This window comes from Marmota marmota, unplaced genomic scaffold, assembly GCF_001458135.2.
Source record: "Marmota marmota marmota unplaced genomic scaffold, marMar, whole genome shotgun sequence".
NCBI lineage: Eukaryota > Metazoa > Chordata > Mammalia > Rodentia > Sciuridae > Marmota > Marmota marmota.
The window spans coordinates 653,914-666,324 of NW_026000261.1; the positions used below are offsets into that span (position 1 = coordinate 653,914).

A 12,411-nucleotide genomic window follows, 5' to 3' on the forward strand; every position below is an offset into this window, starting at 1 on the left:
TTTTTTTTTTTTTTTTTTTTTTTTTTTTTTTTTTGGTTTCTTTAGTCTTGTTTTCCTCTTCTACCTCTACCCCTCTCTAACCTCAGGGAAACAGGATTACCCTTCTTCCCTACTGTAGGGCCAAGATTATCTGTCCTTGAGCACATACATCTGGACCAAAATAATTCACACTTTAGGGAGGGTGCCAGAAGATCTAAGAAATGATTGTTACAATCTGACTGGGTATACCTGGAATGTAGCCTTTGAATCACCTCTTTAAAAACCCTCTATTCCTCCTGACCGGAGAACCACTACCTCTGGGGTAGGAGTTCCCTGTGTCTCTCTTTTGCTAGCAAAGCAATAAAATTTATTTTTCCTTTTTCTAAAAATAAATAAATAAATAAATAAATAAAAATGTTAACAATTATCTGGTCATAGGGCTGGAGTTGTGGCTGAGTGGTAGAGCACTTGCCTGGCATGTGTGAGGCCCTGGGTTTGATCCTCAGCACTGCATATAAATGAATAAAAAAATAAAAGATAAATAAATATTAAAAAAATAATCTGGCCATAAAGAGCACATTTTATTTTAAATTTTATTTTATATTACCTCCCTAGCCAGTTCTATTAATGACTGAACTTAAACTGTATTTCAGAATTTTATAATGCTAAATCTACTATTTCTTTTCAATAAATGATCCTGTCCTCCTTTTAAAATACGTTGATAATAATTAAAGTTTCTTTTTTGTTTATTGTCATAATACTTGAACCTTTTTTATTTGGGGTGCTGGTGATGGAACCCCAGGCCTTGCACATGCCAGATAAATACTCCACCACCAAGCTACATCCCTAGCCCCACAATACCTGAATTTGAATGAAACCAAACAAATCTAAGAGTAATCCTATCCTGCAGTGCATTTGCTATAATTTATGTCTTCTCTAGTTGTAGATTTCCCTTTTCACGCTGTGCTGTTATGTTTTATATTCCAACTTTATTAAATGAAGGCTCTGAAATGCTATTTAAAATTGCAGGCCAGGAATTGTAACATATCCTTAAGTTTTAACATAATCATTATAATTTATGTTTGTTGTTAGTGTTAATTAAAAAATAATTTATCTGGAACAAGATTACCCTTAAATATTAGGAAATACCATTGAGGATTCCTACTTTGACTGTACGTCATATTAGTTGTAGGTTAAAAGAAGCTACGTATGTACTCCAAAACAAGAGGCAATTAATTTTCTTACAGCCATTTGGCTAATTATTTAGTTCATACTGTTTTTTTTTTTTAATTTTTTGATTCTTTAAGAAAATTTACACTATTACTTGGTAGGTGACACTCTTCCAGTAAAGACATCGGTGTTTAGAATTAATAACCAAAAAAGGGTCAGTGGGGGAAGAGATCAGCAAACAAACCATCAAGTAGCTAACTCATAAGGGTTCAGTCTGAAGCCTGGTTATTTAGAAGACAGCCCCCTCTTGGTCTGATTGAGATGAGTTGTGAGGAGTGGCATGCAACTGTAGTCCCAATTACTTAAGAGGCTAAGGTGGGAGCCCAGAAATTGGAAGTCAGCCTGGGCCAAACTGAGATCCTTGTATCCCTGTCTCCAAAAAGGAAAAAGAAAGAAAGGTTAAGCTACTTTGCATTATTGAATTTTTATCCGCTCTCTGAAAATGTCAGATCATTATTTCTACTTGTGTCTGAGTATATGAAGTCCCTCTGCATCAAAGACAGACTGTATTAAAATTATTAGTGTTGCAAGATGAATAAACACTAGAGATCTGCTGAACATCATTATGCCCACAGTTAACAATAATGTATTGTACACTTAATAATTTGTTAGGAGAGTGGACCTTATGGTCTTACGATAACAAAATAAAATTGAAAAAAAAAAAGAGCAGGCTTTTATAGAATGAGGTGGAGGGAGTCAAGGAAGGAACTAATAAATGATCATTTCAGAATTTATTGTGTGGTGCTGGGAATTGAAAATAATATTAACTTGAGAATAAAGAAAAGGAATTCAGTTGAAAAACAAATAATTTTGCTCTAAATTATTGAGCAAGTTCTCAACCTTTTCTTCAGTGGCTACTACTCTTTTCTATACCGATATTTTATGTGGCTTAATAAGCAGATGTATAGCTGACATCTTAAAATTTGGTTGATATCCTAAAGGAAGTATTAAAATATGTGGAACTTTTGCAATAAACAGCTTCAGTTGACTGATTCCCATTGTATGTTTATTTCTGTTCACTTACTCCATAGCTCCATAGTATTTTTGTTACATCTTTCCTTCTTCTTTTTTTTTTGTGAGCATTAAAAGAGTAGAATTTAGTTCTGGGTGCAGTAGTGCATGCCTGTTATCCTGGTGCTGCAGGAGGCTGAGGCAGGAGGACTGCAAATTTGAGGCTAGCCTCAGCCATTTAACAAGGCCTCAAGCAACTTAGTGAGATTAAAAAAAAAAAAAAGGAGTAGGATTTTATTCAAGTGAGAAGAGAGACAGAGCTTCTACAGTGCCAAAGGGGACCCAACAGGGGTTGCCCACATCTTTCCTTATAATAATTATTTTATTTGCTTTTAGGTGTGTCTTGAGGGTTTTTTTTTTTTTTAAATTTTAATTGTGGAAAGGTGTGATTCTGAGTACTATGTGACTAAATAACAAATAAGCAATCATGAAAACATAATTGAAGTGTAATTAAGAATTTGGGGGGCTGGGGTTGTGTCTCAGTGGTAGAGTGCTCACCTAGCAAGTGTGAAGCCCTGGGTTCAATCCTCAGCACCACATAAAAACAAAATAAAGGCATTGTGTCCAATTACAACTAAAAAATAAATATTAAAAAAAAAGAATTTGGCAAAGAAGTTTGATTTTAAGAAATTTATTTTGTTTCAGAACTGTAGAAATTATGCATATTACCAGTTTCTTATGATTTTTGTCTGATCATATGAACATTTGAATTTGAGTATTGTGTCAACATCTTTGTTATTACTACTGAGTTCTCTCAACTCTTGTAATCTAGCCATTTTTTTCTTTTCTGCTTCCTTTACTAATGACTTCTTGTGAAACTAGAGAGTTTGCCATTACACTAAAACTCAGGAGACATGTTGGCAAGGCAAAGAAACAGATTTTATTTGAAACCAGCTTTGAGGAAGATAGAGGAAACCTTTTTCTTTCTCAAATCTCCATCTTCCATATGTGAAATGTGAACACAGATGGAGACCATTCATAAACCATCATTCAGTGATAAACTTCCAGAGTATCAGAGAGCATCAGAGTGGGAGTCAAGGTATTCAGAGTTGGTGGAAGCCTTCAGTTATTAATGAGCCAGCTTGATGAAGATGAACTGAGTAGTCTTTTACTTAAAAATAAATTCTAGGAACCGGATTAGGGAAGTGTGTTAATAATCTAGAGTACATATTTATATAAAATTGATGTTTATTTTAACTTAATTACAGAGTGAAACATAAACTATCAACCTACATAACCCTAACCCTTTGCTAGCCTGGTTTTGGGGACAGTTTCTCAGTTTCCGTTGAGATGGAGAAAATAATAATCAGGAAGTTGGGGGAAAATAATTTTAGGGTATGCAAGTTCAAAAGGGCTCTGTTATATACATAGTATCTTAAAAAATTCATATCTTTTTTATCTTCTGTCTCAGCCCAAAGTCAGATATACATAGGGGGATACTAGTATGGCTAGAAGGCATCCAGAATTTGAGAAGGGGTTTAGAAAAGAAGATGCATGAAAGAATTGGGTGACCCTCATTCTTTCATAAATTATTTATGGGCATCTGATCTTAATAACATTTATTGTTTTCTAGTAAAGATCTTCATGGACTAGAAGCAGTTTATTTTGGTGATTTTTTTTTTTTGGTATAATATTCTCTTTAATGTCTTTCAGAATTAATGTGTCAATTTACTTCTAGGATTCTTAATCATTCAACTTCTGTCATGAGAAACAAGCTGAAACAAACTGTGGAATGTGAGAAGAGGTATAAAAATATCTTGGTCTTATTTAATATTTTATAATGAGACTTGATTTTTTGACAGTACTGTTTCCGAATATAGGCTTTAATTTATCTTTTTTTTTTTTTGCTTTTGGTACTAGGGATTGAGCGCAGGGGTGCTTAACCACTGAGCCACATCCCCAGCCCTCCTAGGCTTTAATTGAATAAATGATATGGATGTAGTATAACTAGATAATTTAGAGAGGAAATGTGTCATATCATGAATTAAGTTTACTTTTGATAAAACAAAACCAAAAAGCTGGTTTGATGTTTTTGCTTATATCTATAGTTTGTTTTGATGATAAAATCATTCATTCAGCAAACATTAATCCATACCACTGGTTACCAGTGAGGAGTCCTGCTTCCCCACATGTTGAAGTTTGAACATTAAAGAAGCACGCCGAGGCAAGCATATGAAGCAGAGTTTATTTAAAAAGGGGTAACAGACCTCCCCCTCCAGGGAGAAGGGGGCCATAGGTGGTATCCCCAGAAGCGAGGTGTTCTGCCCTTTTTATATGTCCTATGCTTCCTTTGTTCTCCAGCCTTCCCCCTCTTATCTTTTGCCTTCCTGCGGACGTGACTAGGCCCAGGAATGCTCAGAGGGCCAACAGGTGGGCTGAAGGGGGAAGGGTAGGAAGGAGCAGCCAAAGACACATTAACAACCTTATAGCTCCCGGTAGGGAGGGGAAATTCCTGGGACAGGTTACCTTAGCAACAGGTTGGAGCAGAGGCTTTACCCCACCCATCGCACTCCACAAACACTTGGGAGACAAATTAGCTAGGCAAATAGGTTTGTTCAAAGTCTAAAACATCTAAAAGTTTATCAAACATCAAATTTTTAAATATTTAATACAAAGTATGTAAAAATTGAAATTCTGGACTACCCATATTTAATTGCTGAATGAAGGTATATCATTTCATTTCATAATCAATATGAGGTTTTCTTATTTGAGGCCAGATAGAAAATTTCTCTTAAAGACTCAAACAAGCAAAACTTAAATAACCAGTTTTTCTTACCAGATTAACAAACAAGCAAAAACCTCAGATAAAGAAGAGAAAACCAAAAGTTTTTAATCAGACAAAACAAAAATATATAAGCATGTAGAATCAAAAAATGAACTCACGGGGGTTGGTAATATGAATTAAAAATAAAGTGATCACAGATAAATAAATTTTGTCCTTTTGTGTTTTTTTTTTTTCCTCCAAAATCTCAATCCTTGTCCCCCTGCCAATATAATAAGGACACAGTTTTGAGAAAAGGGAAAAAGTTGTATTGCTTTGCTAGCAAAGGAGACACACAGGGGATTCCTATCACAGAGGCTATGATTCTGCCCATTCAGAGGAAAGGGGGGGGGAGGGGGGGTGTTTAAAAAGGTCATTAAAAGGCTGCATTTCATGTGTTCTAGTTGTAATTCACTTGTTAATTTGGAAGCTAGTCAATTTGGGAGTTCCTCTGGTATGGTCACCAAAGTTTGAATTGCTTCTGCTTCTGTGCTGGGTGTGCACTCAAGGACAGATAACTCTGTCTAGGATGGGGAGAAAGGTAATCTTGTTTCCCCTGATATTAGAGAGGGGAGAGATTAGGGAAGAGGAGGGGAGAAGAGGAAGAGAAAAAAACAAGTCCTTTTAAAATGAGTCCTAGGGGCTGGGGATGTGGCTCAAGCGGTAGCGCGCTCGCCTGTCATGCGTGCGGCCCGGGTTCAATCCTCAGCACCACATACAAACAAAGATGTTGTGTACGCCAAAAACTGAAAAATAAATATTGAAATTCTCTCTCTCTCTCTCTCTCTCTCCCTCCCTCTCTTTAAAAAAATAAATAAATAAATAAAAATAAAATGAGTCCTAGTGGCAGAGCAGTAAGGGTTATATTCAAAGTATAAAGTGGACCACTGTTATGATATCTGACGGCCAAAGCAAGAATCATGTTCAGAGAAAATGGAATTTTGTCTAGTGCAGGTAAATATGTCGCGGTAGCCATTATAGTTTAGATTTTTAAATCAATTGTCATATAAAATGGTTGCAATAAATCAGAGCACACTTTTAGACATAGCCCATGCTATAATCCTTTTTTCCAAACAGAATTCAAACAAGCTTTCTAAATGAACAATGATAGTTGCCTACTATCAACTAATACTATTACTAAAAGCTCAGTCCTTGTCCCCAATGCCAATTCAATAACCAGGACATGGTTTTGAGAAAAAGGGAAAAGAAGGTTTTAGTGCTTATGCTAGCAAAGGAGAAGGGGGGGAGTGTACTTTTAAAGAAGCTCTTCTAAAACTCCCTTCCTGGTGTTCCGTGTAGGGGGGATTGTAATTCACTTGTTCATTTGGGAGTTATGTTCCCTAGATCAGAAAAAAATCTTTACCACATGCACCTCAGAGCATTAATCTCCAAGATATATAAATAACTCAAAAAACTTAATGCAAGGAGCAGTGGAAAAGCTCCAATAATTCAACAAGCCAAAACAACCATTTACCTGACCGAGATTTTATTAGCGGCACCATAGCTGCTGGTTGCAGAAGAGAAGGGGGTCCAGCGAGAGAAAGCACAAACAAGGTGTTGATATTAATGGGCTCAGTGGGGGAGGGGGGTACCGGCTGTTACTTCTTTATTGGCCTAGAGTTCAGCCACTTCAGGGTTTGGAGGTGTGCCATTCAAAGTTCGTGCTGTTCACAGAGATTGGAGGTGATGGTTCGGGCCCATTCAAAATTCCCGCCATTCAGTACATGGAGTTGAACTCCCGGAAGAGAAGCACTCTGGGGGCGATCTTTACCAATACTTATCACCAAAGAAACAAATAACCCAATCAATAAATGGGCTAAGGAACCAAAGATACACTTCACAGAAGAAGAAATACAATCAACAAGTATATGAAAAGATGTTCAAATATCTAGTAATTAGAGAAATGCAAACCAAAACTACACTGAAGCTGGATGCAATGGAGCACTCCTGTAATCCCAGCAGCTTGGAAGGCTGAGGCAGGAGGATCATGAGTTCAAAGCCAGTCCCAGCAACTTAGTGAAGCCCTAAGCAACTCAGCAAGACCCTGTCTCTAAAATATTTAAAAAGGGCTGGGGAAGTGTGCGTGGAGATTAGGTCCCAGCACTTGAGCTGAGGCAGGCAGCAGAACCAGTGCAGGGGAGCTAGCCCTGCCCCGCCAGCCCAGCCCAGCCCAGCCCAGCCGCCTGACTCCCTCCCCACACCGGGGCAGCCACCACCGACTTTGCCTGTAGAGAAGGTGGAGGAAGAAATTCAGCTCCTAGCGCGCGCACACAAATGACTATTATGATTCACAGCAAACCAATGACTACGTGCTCCCCAAGGAGGACTGGGACCGGGATCTACTTCTGGATCTGGCCTGGGAGAAGCAGTAGAGAAAGATATTCACAGCATAGTGCAACTCCCACCTCCGGAAGGCAGGGACGCAGATTGAGAACATCCAGGATGACTTCCCAGATGTCCTGAAGCTCATTTTGCTGCTGGAGGTTATCTCAGGTGAAACGCTTGGCCAAGCCGGAGAGAGGCAAGATGTGGGTCCACAAGATCTCCAGTGTCAACAAGGCCCTCGATTTCATAGCAATTAAAGGGGTCAAACTGGTGTCCATTGGCGCTGAGGAAATCGTGGATGGGAATGTGAAAATGACCCTGGGCATGATCTGGACCATCATTTTCCACTTTGCCATCCAGGACATTTCTGTGAAAGACACCTCAGCCAAGGAAGGGCTGCTCCTGTGGTGTCAGAGGAAGACACCTTAGAAAAATGTCAACATCCAAAACTTCCACATCAGCTGGAAGGATGGCCTTGGCTTCTGTGCCTTGATCCACCGACACCGGCCTGAGCTGATTGACTACAGGAAGCTGCGGAAGGATGATCCACTCACAAACCGGCCTTCGATGTGGCAGACAAGTATCTGGACATCCCCAAGATGCTCGATGCTGAAGACATTGGAACTGCTCGGCCTGATGAGAAAGCCATCATGACGTGTCCAGCTTCTACCACGCCTTCTCTGGAGCCCAGAAGGCGGAGACAGCTGCCAGTTGCATGTGCAAGGTACTGGCTCTCAACCAGGAGAATGAGCAGCTAATGGAAAACTACGAGAAGCTGGCCAGCGATCTGCTGGAGTGGATCCGCCGCACCATCCCCTGGCTGGAGAACCGGGTGCCTGGGAACACCATGCATGCCATGCAGCAGAGGACTTCTGCGACTACCGGCGCCTGCACAAACCGCCCAAGGTGCAGGAGAAGTGCCAGCTGGAGATCAACTTCAACACGCTGCAGACCAAGCTGCGCGTCAGCAACCGGCCCGCCTTCATGCCCTCCGGGGGCAGGATGGTCTCGGACATCAACAATGCATGGGGCTGCCTGGAGCAGGCAGAGAAGGGCTGTGAGGAGTGGCTCCTGAATGAGATCCAGAGGCTGGAGCGGCTGGACCACCTGGCGGAGAAATTCCGGCAGAAGGCCTCTATCCACCAGGCCTGGACGGATGGCAAAGAGGCCATGTTGCCTCAGAAGGATTATGAGACAGTCACCCTGTCTGAGGTCAAGGCCCTCCTTGCTCAAGAAGCACGAGGCCTTCGAGAGCGACCTAGCTGCCCACCAGGACCGCTTGGAGCAGATAGTGGCCATCGCACAGGAACTCAATGAGCTGGACTATTATGACTCACCCAGTGTCAATGCTCTCTGCCAAAAAAATCTGTGACCAGTGGGACAATCTGGGGGCTCTAACTCAGAAGCAGAGGGAAGCTCTAGAGCAGACGGAGAAGCTACTGGAGACACTGATCAGCTGTACCTGGAGTACGCCAAGCGGGCTGCGCTCTTTAACAACTGGATGGAGGGCGCCATGGAGGACCTGCAGGACACCTTCATCGTGCACACCATCGAGGAGATTCAGGGACTAACCATAGCCCACGAGCAGTTCAAGGCCACTTTCCCTGATACTGACAAGGAGTGCCTGGCCATCCTGGGCATCCACAACGAGGTCCAAGATCGTCCATACCTACCATGTCAACATGACAGGCACCAACCCCTAAACAACCATCATGCCTCAGGAGATCAACGGCAAATGGGACCACGTGCCGCAGCTCGTGCCACGGAGGGACCAAGCTCTGACAGAGGAGCATGCCCGCCAGCAGCATAACGAGAGACTAAGCAAGCAGTTTGGGGCCCAGGCCAACGTCATTGTGCCCTGGATCCAGACCAAGATGGAGGAAATCGGGAGGATCTTCATTGAGATGCATGGGACCCTGGAGGACCAGCTCAGCCACCTGCGACAATAGGAGAAGAGCATTGTCAACTACAAGCCAAGATTGACCAGTGGAAGGTGACCACCAGCTGATCCAGGAGGCTCTCATCTTTGACAAGTACACCAACTACACCATGGAGCATATCCGTGTGGGCTGGGAGCAGCTGCTCACCACCATCGCCAGGACCATTAACTAGGTGGAAAACTGGATCCTGACACGGGATGCCAAGGGCATCAGCCAGGAGCAGATGAAGGAGTTCCGGTCCTCTTTCAATCACTTTGACCCGAATCACTGCAGCACGCTGTGTCCTGAGGAGTTCAAAGCCTGCCTCATCAGCATGGGCTACGACATTGGCAACGACCCCCAGGGAGAGGCAGAATTCGCCCGCTTCATGAGCAACCCCAACCGCCTGGGGGTAGTGACATTCCAGGCCTTCAATTACTTCCAGGCCTTCAATGACTTCATGTCCTGAGAGACGGCTGACATGGATACCGCAGACCAGGCCGTGGCTTCCTTCAAGATCCTGGCCAGAGACAAGAAAGAACTACATCACGGATGACGAACTGCACAGAGAGCTGCCGCCCGACCACTTCCAGTACTGCATCTCACGAATGGCCTACAATGGCCCTACAATGGCCCTGACTCTGTTTTGGGTACTCTGGACTTCATGTCCTTCTCCACTGTATGGCTAGAGTGACCTCTAACCCGCGCCAGCCCCCTTGGCCCCTACGCCGAGCGCACGCCGCCCTGCACCTCCGCTATCCTCATCTCCTGCCGGGGTTTGGTTTCAGCTCTCAGCCTCCAACGGAGCAAGCTGGGACCACAGGGCCTTGAACCTCCCTGCCCGCGAAGTGACAGTTTACAAAATTATTTTCTGCAAAAAAGGAAAAAAAAATTATTATAGAAAAAGGATTTTTTTTTCTCCACCAGACTTAAATGGAAAAGAGGAAAAATTAACTATTTGCACCAAAATGTTTTTGTTTTGTTGTGACGTAGGAAAATTACCAAGCACAAAGTTTTATTCCATTCTTTTACTGATTTTTTTTCTTCTATCTCATGTCTTCTTGGTGGGGGGTGGGGGGAGGGTGTACTCTTGCTGAATACACATTGGTGCATGTGTGTTTGCTAGCTCACTTGTCCATGAAAATATTTCAAAAGAAAATCTTTTGAAATGGCTGTTTTTTAAGGAAGATAATTTATGTGGATTCTAATTTTTAAATCTCCTCCTTATCAGTGCATATTTTTAAAAATAATTTAATATTGCTATCAAAAATAGGACAAACTAGGAGATTATGGACAACTTTGATATTGCTTGGCACAGACCATATTAAAACAATGCTCCCATGGGGTGGGGGGAAAGAAGGCTGGGGATGTGGCTCAGTGGTTAAGTGCCCCTGGGTTTAATCCCCACTATCAAAACAAAACAAAGATTCAATCTCACTCCAGTTAGAATGGCAATTATGAAGAATACAAACAATAAATGTTGGTAAGGATGTAGGGAAAAAGGTGTACTTATACATTGCTGGTGGGACTGCAAATTGGTGCAACCATTATGGAAAGCAGTATGGAGATTTCTTAGAAAACTTGGAATGGGACCATCATTTGACCCAACTATCCCACTCCTTGGTTTACATCTGAAGGACTTAAAAATCAGGATGCTACAGCAATACAACCACATCAATGTTTATAGCAGCTCAATTCACAATAGCTATGCTATGGAACCAACCTAGGTGCCCTTCAACAGGTGAATGGATAAAGAAATTGTGGTATATATACACAATATTACTCAGCCATTTTACAAACTACTAGGAATCTGTGTATCTTATAAATTATTCAAGGCCCAAGTGACCTCACCTCAGTAATAAAATATTTAGAAATTAAAAAAAATCTTGCTAATTTCCATTGTGGACTTAAATTAATTACACCTTTTGGTTTTGTTGTATTAGCGGTTATTTTCAATTTTTTTTTTTGTATTTTGATGCTATAGATTTGAATCCAGAGCCTTGCTCATGCTAAGTATATGCTCCACTACTGAGTTATATCCCCAGCCCCTAGAGTTTAAAGTATATTTAACTTATCACAGTCTATCTTCAAGTGCTATTATATCTTTTCATATGTAATAACCTCATAAGTATATATTTATTTATATTTCTCCTTTCCTGGCATATTGTTTTTTGCTGTACATTTTACTTCTATGTTATATACCCAATAGCATGTAGTTATTTTTACTTTGTCAATTCCTTCCTTCCTTTTCTTTTCCTCTGAGGTGCTGGGAATTGAACCCAGGGCCTTGTGCTTGCTTGGTAAGTGCTCTATCACTGAGCTCCATCTCCAGCCCCAATTATCTTTTGAAGAAATCTAAATAACCAGAATAATGTCTTTTATGTATGAGAAGATACACTAACATCTAATTTTTATATTAAATCTTATATTTCTCAGCGTTTGGTTTTTATGGTTTCTACTACAGGCTTTTCAACAGATGGGCACCACTGTCCACACTTTCATGTGTGTATCCTCTTAGTTACCATCCCCAGTGCTCTTTATTTCCTTGTATAGATCCATATTTCCATGTGTATTATTTTCCTTCAACCTAAAAGAGATACTTTAACATTACTTTTACCTCTGTTCTACTGGTGTTGAATGCTCTTAGTTTTCGCATCTCTAAACCATCATTATTTCACTTTTTCATTCTAGTTCTGAGGATTGAACCCAGAGGAGCTCTATCACTGAGCTGCATTACCCAGCCCTTTTTATTTTATTTTGGGACAGGATCTTCCTAAGTTGCTGAGACTGGCCTGGAACTTGCTGATTTCTTGTCTCAGCCTCCTGAGTCATTGGCCTAGCAGATATGCAGCGCTGAATCCACCATCGCCCTCATTTTTGAAAAAGAAAAATTGCTCATGCAAAATTCTAAGTTTCCATTTTTCTTATTTGTTCTAATTAGTTATACATGACAGCAGAATGCATTTTGACACCTGATATATAAATGTGTATTTTCTAATTCATCTGGGTATACAGAATTTTTCATTTTTCTTTTCTTTCGGTATCTTAAAGAGGCTTCTCCACCATTCTCTGGATTGCATTGTTTCTCATGAGCAGTCTGCCTCCATTCTTACTTTTGTTTTAGTGAACCCAATGTGTCCTCTTTTCATTTGGCTGATATATATATATATATATATATATATATAT

At 40.9% G+C, this 12,411-nt stretch overlaps 1 protein-coding gene and 1 pseudogene across 1 annotated transcript in view; both read left to right on the forward strand.

Annotated features, from left to right (window-relative positions):
* Positions 1 to 12,411, forward strand: part of Lrch2 (leucine rich repeats and calponin homology domain containing 2) — a 99,585-nt gene that overhangs the window by 50,969 nt on the left and 36,205 nt on the right. Inside the window, 1 exon segment of the mRNA XM_015497914.2 lies at positions 3,899 to 3,964. Coding sequence (XP_015353400.1) covers positions 3,899 to 3,964 — 66 coding nt within the window.
* Positions 7,947 to 9,919, forward strand: LOC107152427 (annotated as a pseudogene).